At 43.2% G+C, this 16,081-nt stretch overlaps 1 protein-coding gene across 1 annotated transcript in view; it reads left to right on the top strand.

Annotated features, from left to right (window-relative positions):
* Nucleotides 1-16,081, top strand: part of LOC143817695 (uncharacterized) — a 164,823-nt gene that overhangs the window by 89,793 nt on the left and 58,949 nt on the right. Inside the window, exons 8-9 of the mRNA XM_077299184.1 lie at nt 6,065-6,194; nt 8,449-8,685. Coding sequence (XP_077155299.1) covers nt 6,065-6,194; nt 8,449-8,685 — 367 coding nt within the window. The remainder of the gene's footprint in view (nt 1-6,064; nt 6,195-8,448; nt 8,686-16,081) is intronic.

The raw sequence follows: 16,081 nt of genomic DNA, 5'->3' as shown, positions 1-16,081 counted from the left end.
CACCAACAACCATGCCACGTTCAAAGGCACTCAAATCACCTTTCTTCCCCATACTGATGCTCGGTTTGAACTGCAGGAGATTGTCTTGACCATGTCTACATGCCTAAATGCACTGAGTTGCCGCCATGTGATTGGCTGATTAGAAATTAAGTGTTAACAAGAAGTTGGACAGGTGTACCTAATAAAGTGGCCAGTGAGTGTATATATATATATATATATATGTGTCTCAATGACATATCTCTATATATATATACTGTATATATGTTTTCCCGAACATTTGAGCACATAAATCCATTAGATGTCGGTTTTGCAAGCTTGCGAGAAAATCTCGGCATACGGATGCCATACGGATGTCACACGGATGTCACACGGGTCATTTGATGCGAGGAAATCGCATCCTCGCACTGCACACGGATCACTGTTTTTGAAACATTTGTGCGATTCTCAGCCGTGAAAAATGGACCGTTTTTTTATACGTTAAGTGTGTCCCCGGCCTAAGGCATAGACTATTCTTCAGATTTTGTATTAGTCTATGTCTGATGAAGAGGCCTGAGTAGTCTTGAAAGCTTGCAATTTGTTACCATCTTTTCAGTTAGCCATTAAAAGGTATCAACCACTGAGGACTCTCAATTCTAAATATTTTTCTATCTACTGGCTAACACGGTACCCAGATATATATCTTTCCTGTATGTAATACATACAGATGTGTCACAATACAGATAAAAGATAGTTAAATATTTATTTTTGGCGGCATTTCATTGCAGGACACAGTAATCTTGGGTGTGGGCTGCTGCTGCTAAGAGGCTGATAATATGATATAAAAAAAAGTTGCTCCTCCTCCGCTGGCACCAAATTAATGTCAGCTCAGCTTATTGTTACATAGGAGGAAGACACATATCTGAAGTTCCTAGATCTCTTTGTACATGGATTTTTATTTATTGTTCCTTTTTTTCTCCAATTCTTATGTACTCTTTGTCTTTTAGGTTGGGTAACTGAGTGGGATAGGCCACTTTAACTCACTGCAGATAGTGGAAACAGTGCTGAGTCAGTCACATTGTTTGTACTCTATTTTAAATGGTAGGACTAGGTCACCTGCATCATCGTTATTACACATAGCTCAATTTATAGGCTTCATTGGTTTGATCTCTTGCTTCTGTGGATTGGATGGGTTGTTACTGACATCTGGTTAGCATTTTATGTCAAAAGCACTTTTAGAAATATATTTACTTGGAAAATTCAATATTTATTTCAACTGCTGTAAGTGAACTAGGCAACCACTCCTTGGATTTTCCCCTAGGGTCCTTTGGTGTCTGGTTCACCCAGTTCTCCTTCCTTTCCTCTCTCCCTCTTTCCACAGTTCCACTCTTTGAGAAAGGAGAAATGTTAGGCTACATGAACAGTCAGAGGAAAGTAAAATAAAAAACACTTGCACCATTTCTGCATTTTTCACCCTTTCCTGGTTTTGGCTTAGAAATCCTGACCAAAAAATACTGATCAAATATTGAACGTGGCCTTACTCTGATTTTGACTCTTATCAGGACATTGACCCACCCTCTAACTTAAATGACATGGTCGATAGTCTCATTCACGCAGTCATTGTCATTTTACAAGTGAAGGAAGTGGGCTGTTCTCTTCTAAATGTGGCATCCAAAATTCCTCTAACCATTTTGAGGAAATTCTAACCAGAGAATAGAAACACCCAGAAAGGCATTTTCAAAAACCTAAGCATCTGGATACTCTATAATCCTTTCTCAGCTAATCTTCTGTTCCCAGCTCAAAAACTTTCTGAATTATTCAATCAGATCATGCATGTGGGCAAATACCTCTCAGGAGACAACCAGATGCTCTCCTCAGGTGTCTGGCAACGTTGTTGCCATCTGGAAATTTCTTTTTCTCTAAGTTTGAAGAGCAGATTCAACTTAAAAAAACAATTAATGCAAGCCTGTGTCTTATATACTCTATTGTTTTTGAAACCAGACTGCATGAAATTATTATTTTGGAAGTTACTGAATGCAAGAGAACTTTTGCTTCCACAATCAAGACCAAAAGGTGCGAACCAAGGGCACAGGACTTGCCACTTATGGTCTGTTATCCAATTCTCTTCAAACTGTCTGCATCTTAAGAAAAGAAAAATCTTTCCTCAAATCTATTGCTATACTGGAACTCCCCAAGCCAACTTCACCAGATCACCAAGTCAAGAATCAAAAAGTCATCTTTCGCTTGATAGCCCATGTGAAGATTCTTTTTAGGTGGGCGATCATCTTCTCTTCAGGGACATTCGGCTCACAGTAGTTGAAGTGCCAGGATAAGAGGTCATTTCTTCTGGATAGACTTCTGTACCATCCCCTAAAACCATTTTACAGATCTTGTCTCCCCATTCTCCAAATGCTTCTAGTTTCTACCAAGCCATATTGTCCCCCCTAGTCTCGGGAAAGATTCACAGGTGTTTATTCAGACTTGTAGTTTCTAAGAAGTATGGCTGAGTCAGAAATATCTTAAAGAGAGCGTGTCACCAGGTTTGGCCAATATGAGTTATGGCCATCGCCTTTCAGGGCTTATATACAGCATTCTATAATGCTGTATTTCGCCCACAACCTGACATGTAAGAGAAGAAAAATAACTTTTATTATACTCACCTGCAGGGTGGTCCGGTCCCAGGGGTGTTGCTCTTCTTGGTCCGGCGCCTCCCATCTTCTTGCAATCCTGTTCTCCTGTCATGTAGATGACGCGTCCCGACATCATTCACACAGTCTGCTCAGCATCGCGCTTCGGTGCAGGTGTACTTATCTGCCCTGTTAAGGGCAGAGCAAAGTCCTGCAGTGTGCAGGTGCTAGGCCTCTCTGACCTTTCCCGGCGCCTGCGCACTGCAGTACTTTGCTCTGCTGTATATACTGCTGTATATAAGCCTGGAAAGGTGGTGGCCGTAACTCATATTGGCCAAACCTGGTGACAAGTTCCCTTTAATAAGTGAGTTGGGCTACAGTGCTGCCAAATACAACACTTTGTTTCAGACACAGCTTACATGGAGCCCTGTGAGTTCCTGTCTTCATTAGACATCCAGGATGCCTATGTCTACACTAGAATTTTCTCTGCCTAGTAGTTCACAGTGCTCATTGTCAGTTTATCATGCTTCCCTTCAGGCTGGCAAAGCTTCCCATGTGTTAACAAAGATCATGACACATCTTTTGTGCAAATCGATCATTTAATTTAATTTCATTCATCATTTAATTTCCTATCTGGAGGACAACACACTCCTGAAGACTTCTTCTCAGTCTGAGAACTTGTAATGTCTTCTACATTTAACCATGGATACTATTTCAATAAAAAAACAAAGTACTTTCTGACTGCATCCCAATGCATCCTATTTCTGAGTATTCTGTTCGACACCTCCAAGAAGACAAGTATTCTTTATATAAAAAGGGTAGATATCTAGAAAAGTAAATACGGTAAATAAAAATGTAAACCTTACATTTAAATATATGTGAAAAAGAAGTTAAAAACTGAATGAGTTGCACAGAAACAAAAGGCGAATGCACAGCGGAGGAGATGCAAAAGGGAAAAGGCAAACAGTGTTGAAATTGTCAATGGCTATGAACTATAAAATAGAGATTTAATCAGCAAGTGTGTATTCAGATAAAAAGTTTTGAGACTGACAAAAATTGGTGTTTTAAAAAAGTTTGCTGCTTCAGTGTCCCTAGATCTTTTGGTCAGATGTTTCTTTGTTATATGAAGTACAATTCTAAGCTTTTAATATGTTTTTTTAATTTTATTTACAAATGCATAAAGTTTATTCAAGAACTCAATATTTACAGTTTTGCCACTTATTTTTCATGATTTATGCAATTTGCCCGGGCATTATGAATATCCGCTTCTGGGCCAGATCCTAACTGAGAGCAACCCATTCTTGTCTAATAAATGCTTGAAGTTTATCACAGTTTCTGTGTTTTGTTTGTCCACCTGCTTTTTAAGGATTGACCCCAGGTTCTCCATGGAGTTGAGATCTGCAGAGCTTTCTGGATATGAACTCCAAATTTCAATGTTTTGGTCACCTAGCCACTTAGTTATTACTTTTGCCTTGTGACATAGTGAACCATCATGCTGGAAAAAGCACTGTTCTTGACCAAATTGTTTCTGGATCGTTGGGAGAAATTATTCTTGAAGGATGTTTAATTGCCATTCTCCTTTCAAGGTAGGAAAAATTGTGAGTTAGACCACTCCCTAACATGAAAAGCAACCTCACACATGAATCGTCTCAAGATACTTTACTGTTGGCAGGAAAGAGGAATCATGGTGGCACCCACTTTTTTTCTTCAGACAATCATTCTTCCATATGTGCCAAATAATCTGAAGAGGGCTTCATCAAAGAAAATAACTTTGCAGGAAGTGCAGGGTTTGAACTGCAGATGAATGAAGTAATGTTGCTTTAGCTGATGAAGCCCCCTTTAGGCTGGGGCATCTGGAAGAATGATTGTTCACAGAAGCAATTGTGAGCGTTACCATGTGTCCTGTATTATTCCAATAGTAGAGTATCCTAAGACTATTCATGTGTGCGGTTGCTTTTTCATCCAAAGGAATGGGCTCAGTCACAATTTTGCCTAGGGACACTGCCAAGAATAAAAAATGGCAATTAAATATGCTCCAAGAGCAACTTCTCCCAACTATCAAGGAACAATTTGGTGATAAACAGTGAACTTACCAGCATAATGGAGCACCATGTTACAAGGAAATTTCACAAATAAGTGGCTCAGTGAACAAAACATTTAAATTTTGGGTCTATAGCCAGGAAAATCCCCAGATCTTAATCCTAATGAAAACCTGTGCTCAATCCTTAAAAAGTACGTGGACGAACAAAAACATTAAAATTGTGATATACTCCATAAACTGATTTGATAAGAATGGTTGCCATCAGTCAAGATTTGGCCCAAAAGTTGATATCCAGCATGGCAGGGTTAATTGCAGAAATCTTGAAAATAAATTTCAAATCTGTAACTGAGTCCTTACATAAACTTGGTGTATTTGTCAAAGTATAAAAACATATGGAATTCTTATAATTGTACTTCACTAACCAGAAAAATATATGACTAAAACATCAACAAACTTTGTGAAAACCAAAATTTGTGTCAATCTCAAATCTTGTGACCATGACTGTAGAACTAATGAGAGCTAGAGTTGTGCTCAAAAGTTTACATACCCCGGCAGAATTTTTGCCTTATTGGCCTTTTTTCAGAGAATATGAATGATAGCACCAAAACTTTTTCTTCACTCATGGTTAGTGGTTTAGTGAAGCCATTTTTTGTCAAACTACTGTGTTTTCTCTTTCTAAATCATAATGACAACCCAAAACAGTCAAATGACCCTGATCAAAAGTTCACATACTCCATTTCTTAATACCGTGTATTGCCCCTTCTAACATCAATGACAGCTTGAAGTCTTTTGTGGTAGTTGTGGATGAGGTTCTTTATTTTCTCAGATGGTAAAGCTATAATAATGCTATTATCAGTGAAGCTTCTGTTGCAAACACGGAAGGCCCCCAAGGGAATGAGGAGGACACTAGGCCATTTCCCAGTCTTCCACCCCTATCGCCAGGCCTGATTGTAAGAAATATAAATGGCTAGAAGTGCAATATGTGTAACAGTGGAAAATGCCAATGGATATATTTATTTTGGAAGCATTTTCTTTAGTTGTATGAAAAAAATCAAAAGCACTCAACTCCTGCATGAACATTTGCGTCTTTGCGTCTGTATTTGTCTCTGTGCACATGCTCATCCAGGACAATGTTTTAAGCATTCAGCGGGGGTCTTTGGGATCTTGACCTGCACCTGGTCTGCAGAACTTTTAAGGCCATACATTTTAAAATCTCATGATTGTCTGATTGCTAAGGTAAAGCTGACAAAAACAATTATACAAAAAATGTGTAGATTCTCAGTTGAAGTCTCCCTCTGAACCATAAACAGTTGACAGAACCAATTCATGATTGACCAATTTTTTATTTTTGGTGGGGAAAGTTAACTGGTTATTTTCATTACGTTCATGTGGTTGACATCTTAATGTTTTTTTTATCCAGGGGACCAGGTGAAATCTGCATATGACAGGAACTGGACATTACTGAATGAATGTCATGGCCTAGAAGGACTTTCTTCTCTCAAATACTCTTCCTTACCTTCAGCTTGTCCCTGTGTGTTCTTTCCTGAATGGTAAATTAATAAATGGTTGTCAATTATATATGACACTTTGACAGAGTCTATTGGATAGGTTGTTACATCCATACGTAAATTGGTGGGGGGGCGATAACCATAGGTGAGGTACTTGTCTTTCATGCCCCAGCATGCTACATGAAGATGGGGATCTTGGTTTGGTGTTTTTACTTTGTCTATGGGGGTGCTACGCCCTTGCAGGTTGCGTGCGTGATGCCAGTGACTTCTGTGGGCCAGGACCAAATGTTGAGAGGTTCAATTAGGAAAACCACCAGTCAACAATAAACCATTTTTTACTGAATAGTAACTTGGTAGGAATTATGTGCATTAAATAGTGTGTGCATGACTTCACAGATGTTTCCTTTACAACATGGAGCATCTTCACACACTGTTTCTCTACCTCTTCCAGGCTTATTGCTTCTGTCCCTAAAATCCTCCACCTTAGCCACAACCCAGGACATTACTACAGTCCAGTAAGTGAGACTCCTGTTTTCAATCCACAATTCAGCGTCCTTACTGTAGTGCAGCGGTGTCCTCACTATGCAGTGATGAGGCAATGACCCAGGAAAGTTCAAAGTAAAGATAGTTTTAATGTCCAAAAACTCAAGAACAAAACAAAAGGTATTCTCCGGATTGCAGCCAGGAAACAAGACAGTCTGTAAATGCGTCCGGTTGCCGAGGGTGACTGCGCCACCGTATCACGCTACGTGGTGCCAGGAGTTTACTCCGCTTGGCTCTGTGTTCCCTCACACAGGCTGAGCTTTTGCAGAGCTGTCTGCTCTGCACCTTGCAAACTCCACACTGACACACCCAACCCTCGGCTGCAAAGATTTTTACAAGAACCTGTGGCCATAGGCCACATGGAAAACCCGGCCTGGGGAGGAAATGGACTGCCCCACTACCTTCCTGTAGTCCGTTTCAAAAAATGAAAATAAAAGGCCATGATGGGTTTTCCTACATCTGCCCTGGACAAATAGCTTGCCCAAGGCCAAGACTCACTTTTGTTCTGCATTGCAATCACAGTTATGCCTGTGACTGCAATGCACTCCCATGGCCTCAATATGCTTGTGTGGACATCCTGGGGTAAACATAGCGACCCTTGCATATGACCCCGCTCACTGCCTCACATTACTTTGCACATTACAACAATATATATGTCTTCGAGGACAGTATGTCCATTTCATTACACATAGCTATGTGAAGACTCCACATTGTATACTAGTTACTGTTTCCTTTACTAGCAATCATTTTAAAAATTATGTATGACTTACTATTCAGGAGGTGACCCTGGCTCTCCTTCATAGCAGCGTTTCTACAAGAATACTTGTCTGATGTGGTTCTTCTCATAAAGCGCCATTGGCATGCACTTTTCAGAACGACTGTGAGAGTGACAAACAGAACTCCCATTATATATACTCCAAGTTAAAACTCTACTATCTATTCACAAGATAAAAGAGGCTTAGACATGTGAAATTTTTAGTTATGTTGTACTCTTTCAGGAAATTAGAGGAATCTGCCCCATCCCTAGTACATGTAAATTGACTATTTGGTTAAAGGGGTTGTTCAAAAAGTAATTGTCAATATCTATTTAATATTAAAAACTAACCACTTTTGTAATTTACATACATTGAAACCTCCTAATCATTCTCCCTCTGCACCTATTTTTTATGATTTGTTCTCAGCATGCACTGGGAAACCTCAAACAGAATTTCATCAAGGGACTAGACTGTGGTCACTGCCCCCTGCTTCTTTTACTGCCATGAAATGGTGCTGTCATCAGGGTGCTCATGCTGCAATTACTCCCCACATCTGTGTTTACCTCCCTGAAACTGAACCTCATTAATATTTTCCGTTTCAGGGATAGGTCTTGTTTCTGATATATCGAGCATGTACCAGTTGTCAATTCCGACTCATGCTCAGTATGATCTCTCTACTTGCTGCGCTCTCTCCCTTTCAATGTGTACTGGCAGTGCACTTCCTCGCTAGCCCATCACTTCCCTTTACTGAGCATGTGCCAGTTTTCAATTCTGAAATGTTCTTTCACCTCGCAGCAAATTCTGTCTTTTAATAATTGGTGAGGGAGAACACTGCTAATGGGCTTTTTAAATGGAGAAAGCATTGTGGATTCTGCTCAGCGTTTTTACATATTACAGCTATAGCCATTTGTATTTTGTAGAATGTGAATTACATTTACTCTCTTGCACTATTACTAAACGCTATGAAGCTTCACAATTATCAATTATTTTAATTGCAGTACCAATGCCGAGAAGGCTTCTAAATGTTTCCGTGTATTTGTTCCTCGTTCTCCTATCGATCTGAAATTTGGGAGCAGAGTGAAAGTTCTTTTACCATCTGGTCAAGTTGGCACTGGGGTAGTTTATAAAGTCGGACAACTGCCTGGAAAAGATGAATTTCAAGTGGCTGTGGACCTAGAGTCACCAGAGTGCTGGCAACAACTTCACAAGTTTAAAGCACAATGCAAGTTCCACAGGTAAATTCGACCCTTTTTTCTTCTGAATATTTATAAGACAAGTCTCAGCACTACTGCTTTTCTTTGATGTAGGGATGAATGAGCATGCTTACATAACATAAAAAAATCGATTTGTGTAATATTGCACTTAAATAATTAATGTAATGACAAAATATTCTAAAATATAAATAATGGCATATTCTTTACTAAGGTTAAAAAATGAACATCAAGTCCTAACATGAAGCAAAGATCAGGACCCGTGCACCAGTGAAAACTACAGTACTTTATAAAAATTACAGCTAAACCATAACAGAACATGGCATAGCACAATCCTGATAGTGACAGCCTTGAAATAGCAGTAGCAATTAAAGCCAAAGGACAGACACAACAATTAGAGTCACAGAATTGCTTGGATAGATGTTTACAGAATGGCATTAAGAGACACAGCCACTAGATGACCGTAAATGCAACAGCCACAGGAACCATATAACAGAGTCCTGGGAGATGGTCCATCACTTGGGGTGAAGAGGAGCATTGTACCGTATATTTGCCATGTGTGATTTTGTTTGTTTCACACTTTATACTCTGTAGTTTTCATATTCTCAACCTGCAGAGGTCACTGTTGCTTCTGCTATTTGAAAAAAAAAGTATGCATATGTGTTTGAATAGAATTGTGTCACATAAAGGCCAGGAGTACACAATTTCATGTACAGGCGTCACATGTCTCAGTGAGACGACTAATAGGCACTCAGCTTTGGCTCTCCACTAATTTCATATGAACAGGGCATATTCTGCTGGCCCACCACTTTTAAGATATTACTAGTGATGAGCGAACGTGCTCACCACTACTCGTTACACTATCAGTGTACTCGGTGTACTCGCCGAGCACTGAGCACTAGGGTTGAGCGACTTTTACTTTTTCAGGATTGAGTCGGGTTTCGCGAAACCTGACTTTGTCAAAAGTCAGATCGGGTGAAATCGGCCGATTATTGCGAAAAGTCGGGGATCCGACTGAAACACGAAACCCAATGCAAGTCAATGGAGAATCAAAGTCGGCAGTGAGTGGAGGACAGGAAAACACCAACAGAGCCCATTTTAATGCCAAAAACATCAATTCTTGTTACTTAAGCTTGTCAATCTTAATTTACCTTATAATAATAGTTAGCCATTGAAAATTTTGGGGTCATTTGGCAACAGTTGTGGGGGGAGTAGGGCTGGCTCAAGTTTTTCGTGGGCCCAGGAAACGCGGACTACGTCACGGCAGTGGAGCAGGGAGAGGTAAGTATTTCAACTTTGCAAGTGCTGTGATCATGAGCAAGCAGGGGGGGCACACTCGTTCGCATTGCCACTGGCACAGGGCCCCTCAAAGTACGGCGTTGTGATTGACGGCGGGGGCGCCTCCCACCGGCAGAGACACTTTTGCGTACTATGAGGGGCCCTGTGCCAGTGATGTCGCCAATGAGTATGCCCCCCCCCACCTGTTGAAGGAACCTGCACTTTCATCTGCACCTTCCTCTTTGTCCCCATGTAAGGTGGTATAGTATGCGGGAAGGGGAACCTGAGTTTCAGCAGGGTCAGATTCAGGCTGTGTAGAGTGCAAGGGGAATGTAGTGGTCTGTGTCAATGTACCAGCAGACTCATCTAGCAGTGGCTGGGCAATGGGCAGGAAGGAGGAGGAAACACAGATATAGGCCCAAAATAAAAAAGTAGGCTAAAAGCTGTTAAAAATTGGTAACAGGAGTAAACAGGCGGCATTGGTTTGTTCAGTGGAGGAGAACAACAATCAGCCGCAGACACCGTTAGTAGGCCCAACCAAACAAGTAGGCCAAATGCAGTTTCATATTCTAAATATAGGCCGAAAGCCTAAAGATTGAAGCTCAGCTTTGTGTAGTAGACGAAAACAAGAGGCAGCAGCAGACAACGTTACTAGGCCCAAACCAAGAAGAAGGCCAAATGTAGTTTCATATTGTTGTTACAGGCCGAAAGCCTGAAGCTTCAAGCTCAGCTTTGTTTAGTAGAGGAAAACAAGAGGCGGCAGGAGACAATGTTACTAGGCCCAACCCAACAAGTAGGCCAAATGCAGTTTAATATAAAAAATATTTAAACGAAAGCCTGAAGATTGAAGCGCAAGAAAAATAAACCAGGAGAACATCAAGGAGCGGCAGACACCGTTAGTAGGCCCCAACCCAACAAGTAGGCCAAATGCAGTTTAATATTTGAAACGGGACAACAGTTGAAGTTCAGCTTTGTTCAGTGAAGGGAAAAAAAGAAGCAGCGGCAGACACCGTTATTACGCCCAAATAATAAAGACAGTGGTAGTAGGCGCAAAGTATTAAATGGAAGCCAGGGCCCCTGTATATTTTAACTATCATCTATCATTTCAAATAATTCGTATTGGCAGTGCCATTTAAGGTTTTAACCGCACAGACTACACAGTGGTGGAGCTGGGAGAGGTAGTATTGCAAGTGGTAGAGCACTGTTCAAGCTGGGGGGGAACACTCTCTCGTGGGCGGCGGTACTGGCACAGGGCCCCTCATATTACGACGGTGTAATATGAGTTGTGGTTCAGTGTCTCCCCCCCAAAAATGAGGAAGTCTGGTGGAAGAGGCCGTGGGCGGGGGTTGCCAGCTGGTACTGATGGTGCTGGTGGTGCTGCATCTCGTGGTAGTGGCAAAAGCACAGTAGCACCTAAGGCTGGAGGTGTTCAGCCTGCGTCATCGTCTGGCTACACAAGGCCTCGAAGGCTCCCTTACCTGGGAGTAGGAAAACAGCTTTTAAAGCTGGAGAGGCAAGAAAAAGTGTTGTCTTTCCTTACTGACTCACCCTCTAGCTCTTTCGCCTCCTCTTCCCAAAGTTCTAAATGTAAGAGCAGCCAGTCGTCAGTGGATGCTCCCGGTCAGGAAAAAGACGTTTCCTTGTGTCCTTCTCCCAAACCAAAAGTGAAGGATGCATCAGGCGACACTACAGGTTACTCCATGGAGCTCTTTACACATACCGTGCCTGGGTTAGAAAGGGAAATTGTACACTGCCAATTACAAGAAGAATCGGACATGGAGTGCACTGATGCACAGCCACAGCTAGATTGTGATGCAGTTCCATTGACTCTGATCACTACATTGCCCTCGCAGTTTACTGAGCCAGAATGTGACCCTGATGAGACTATGGTGCCCTGTCCCGAACGCTATAGCACCTTACACGGTGACACTGAGGAAGGTGCACATGACATTGAGGAGGAGGTGATAGATGACACAGTTGTTGACCCAGATTGGCAGCTATTGGGGGAAGAGGGTGCTGCTGCAACTAGCTCAGAAGCGGAGGAGGATGATCCGCAGCAGCCATCTACATTGCAACAGCTGTCATCTGTCAGGCCCGTATCAGGCCAAAAATGTTTGCGAAAAACAAAAACAGTTTTAGGAGAGCGTGGCCATTCGGTGAAAGTAGCACAGCGCACAATGCCTGAAAAGGTTTTCGATAGTAGGAAGAGTGTAGTGTAGCAATTTTTTTAACCAAGATCAGAATGATCAGTCAAAAGTTATCTGTAAGAAATGCTCAAAGACCTTTAGCAGAGAGAAGAATCTTCAAAATTTAAATACAACGTGCATGCTTAGACATTTAACCAGCATGCACTTGCAAGCCTGGACTAACTACCAAACGTCCCGTACTGTTGGTGTACCTGCTCGGAATGAAGGTAGTCAGCAATGCTACATTGCTTCCCTCACTGTAAGCCCACCGGTTAGGACACCACCAGCATCAAATGTGGAGGTATCGTCGTAAGGCCAAAGCAGTCAGGGAATCACAAGGTTATTGGTAGGAAAGACTGTATGTAGGCCAACAACAAGAATACCATAACAAACTCTCTCTCAATCCGCCATGTCCACCACCACCACCGCTAGTTCCACCATATGCAGCTCTCCAGTCCAGCTCACCCTACAAGAGACTCTCGTTAGGAAAAGAAAGTACTCATCCTCTCATCCGCGTACACAGAATTTGAACGCCCACATTGCTATACTAATCTCATTACAGATGATGCCCTACCGTTTGGTTGAAAGCGAAGATTTCAAAGACCTGATGGCCCACGCAGTACCACGCTATGACCTACCCAGTCGCCACTTCTTTGCGAGAAAAGCCATCCCAGCCCTCCACCAGCATGTCAAAGACCGCATTGTCCATGCCTTGAGGCAATCAGTCAGTGGAAAGGTGCACCTCACCACAGATGCATGGACCAGTAGGCATGGCCGGGGACGTTACGTGTCCATCACGGCGCACTGGGTTAATGTGTAGGATGCAGGGTCCACAGGGGGCAGCCATAGTGGGACAGTTCAGCCTATCCCACAGTCTAAGGAAACAGTTGGCATAAAGCGTTCGCCACTCCTCCTCCTCCTCCTCCAGAAGTGAAATCTCGTGCACAGAACGCAGTCGCCCTACCACTCCATCCGCAGCTGCCAGTGTTGCACAGGGGGTGGCCCATTATCGAACAGCTAGTGGTAAGCGTCAGCAGGCTGTGTTTCAAATGAAGTGTTTGGGCGACAACAGACACACCGCGGAAGTACTGGTGGAGTACTTGCAGCAACAAACTCAGTCATGGCTGGGCAGTGTACATCTTGAGGCAGGCAAGGTATTCAGTGATAACGGAAGGAATTTTATGGCTGCCATAGCCCTTTCAGAACTGAAACACATACCTTGCCTGGCTCACACCTTTAACCTGGTGGTGCAGGGCTTCCTCAAAAATTATCCAAAGTTACCAGCCCTGCTCCTGAAGGTGCGAAGACTTTGCTCGCACATCTGCCGGATGCCCATACACTCCAGCCGTATGCTGATCCATCAGCGATCGCTGAATCTTCCCCAGCACCGCCTAATAATCGACGTTGCAACAAGGTGGAACTCCACTCTGCACATGATTCAGAGGCTGTGCGAACAGAGGCATGCTGTAATTAATTTGTGGGAGGATACACGGGCAGGCACTTGGATGGCAGACATGGAGTTGTCTGGTGTGCAGTGGTCGACGCCATCATAAGCATTAACATCCCACTTATGCGTCTGCTGATGCAAAGTTTGACGCACCTTAAGGAGCAGGCGTCTGCAGCCGAGGAGGAGGGAAGCCTTGATGACAGTCAGCCATTGTCTGCTCAGTGAACTGTCCAGGACGAATTGGCGGACGAAGAGGATGAGGAGGAGGATGATGGGGATGAATATGTATGGGAGGATGATTCTCAGGTGGCAATAGAAACTGGTGGCATTGCAAGGTCTGGTACAGGTTTATTGCGGGACACTTGTGATTTTGATTTGCAAGAAAGTGGTCCTCAACCCAGCAGAAACAGTTAATTGACACCTGGAACATTGGCCCACATGGCTGAGTATGCCTTGCGTATCCTAAAAAGGGACCCCCCATTGTTAAAATGATGACCGATGACGACAACTGGTTGGCCTGCCTCATGGATACAAGAGATAAAGGAAAACTGCAAAATATCATGCTACATGAGAACCTAGGTCAAATATTGGCTACCAAACAAGCAACTCTTGTAGACAGTTTGGTTCAGGCATTCCCAGCACACAGCGGCGGTGATGGTTCTCACACGAGCTGCAGGGGGCAACATGGCAGAGGTGCTAGAGGTGCAGAAATCCGAAGTGGCGTTGGACAGAGGGGTTTTATGACAAGGTTGTGGAATGATTTCACAATGACCGCTGACATGACAGGGACAGCTGCATCGATTCAAAGTGACAGGAGACAGCATTTGTCCAGTATGGTTACAAACTACTCTTCCGCCCTTATCGATGTTCTCCCTCACAGGTCATTCCCCTTTGATTACTGGGCATCTAAACTAGACACCTGGCCTGAATTGCCAGAATATGGATTACAGGACCTCGATTGCCCTGCTGTCAGTGTGCTTTCAGAAAGAGTGTTCAGTGCTGCTGGTTCAATACTGACCGAAAAAAGGACACGTCTGGCTACCAAAAATGTTGATTAGCTAACCTTCATTTAAATTAACCAATCATGGATTTCACATTCTTTTGCCCCACCTTCCCCTGCTGACACGTAGCTTGCCTGAAAGATGACTTGCTTTTGGGGGGAGACACTGAACCCCAACTCTGGCCCTGTGGTATAACACAACACTATGAACGTGGCAGAAAGTGGCTGCCTGATATATGACACACTAGCAGTACAGCTGAATATACACTGTGTGAGAAATACTATCTCACTTTTGGGGGGAGACACTGAACCACAGCTCTGGCCCTGTGGTATAACACAACACTATGAATGTGGCAGAAAGTGGCTGCCTGATATACGACACACTAGCAGTACAGCTGAATATACACTGTGTGAGAATTTGAATCTCCATTTTTTGGGGGGAGACACAGAACCCTAACTCTGGCCCTGTGGTATAACACAACACTATGAACATGGCAGAAAGTGGCTGCCTGATATACGACGCACTAGCAGTACAGCTGAATATACACTGTGTGAGAATTTGAATCTCCATTATTTGGGGGGAGACACTGAACCCTAACTCTGGCCCTGTGGTATAACACAACACTATGAACGTGGCGGAAAGTGGCTGCCTGATATACGACACACTAGCAGTACAGCTGAATATACACTGTGTGAGAAATACTATCTCACTTTTGGGGGGAGACACTGAACCACAACTCTGGCCCAGTGGTATAACACAAGACTATGAACGTGGCAGAAAGTGGCTGTAATTATTATAAAAAATTAAAAAAAATTACTGCTATAACACGCTCCCTAATCCCTACAATGATCTCAGGACAAGTATGGCAGCAGTAAAAAGGACTTCAAAACAAAAAAGTGTGGACAAATAAACAAGACAGGTAACTGTGCAGAAAGGAGCAACAGGATTTTTGCTTTGAAAAAAGCAGTTGGTTTGCACAGCACCGTGCACACAGCTATGCAGCTGCTGCACTAAAATACGACCTCCACTGTCCCTGCACAAAAAGGTGGTGTGGGACAGTGAAAATCGCTCCAGCACAAGCGGTTTGGGGGTTTATATTTCCTCCCTAACTCTGTCCCTGCTTCTGACTAACTGTAGCAAACTCTCCCTATGCTCAGATCGGCAGAAGTAAGATGGCGGTCGGCGTGCACGCCCCTTTATAGCCCCTGTGAAGCTGCAGACAGCAAGCCAATCACTGCCATGCCCTTCTCTAAGATGGTGGGGACAGAGACCTATGTCATCACGCTGCCCACACTCTGCATCCTCCTTCATTGGATGAAAAACGGCAGTAACAGCGTCATACGAAACGCGACTTTGGCGCTCTGATCGTGTACCGCATGGCCAATCCCACACTAGGATCGGTTTGGGTTTCATGAAACCCGACTTTGCCTAAAAGTCAGCGATTTCTGAATATGACCGATCCGTTTCGCTCAACCCTACTGAGCACTTCCTGGATTATTTGGCGGAAA

Source organism: Ranitomeya variabilis, chromosome 3 (assembly GCF_051348905.1).
Source record: "Ranitomeya variabilis isolate aRanVar5 chromosome 3, aRanVar5.hap1, whole genome shotgun sequence".
Lineage (NCBI taxonomy): Eukaryota > Metazoa > Chordata > Amphibia > Anura > Dendrobatidae > Ranitomeya > Ranitomeya variabilis.
Note: the sequence above shows the minus strand (reverse complement) of the source record. Positions and strands in the feature narration are given on the sequence as shown.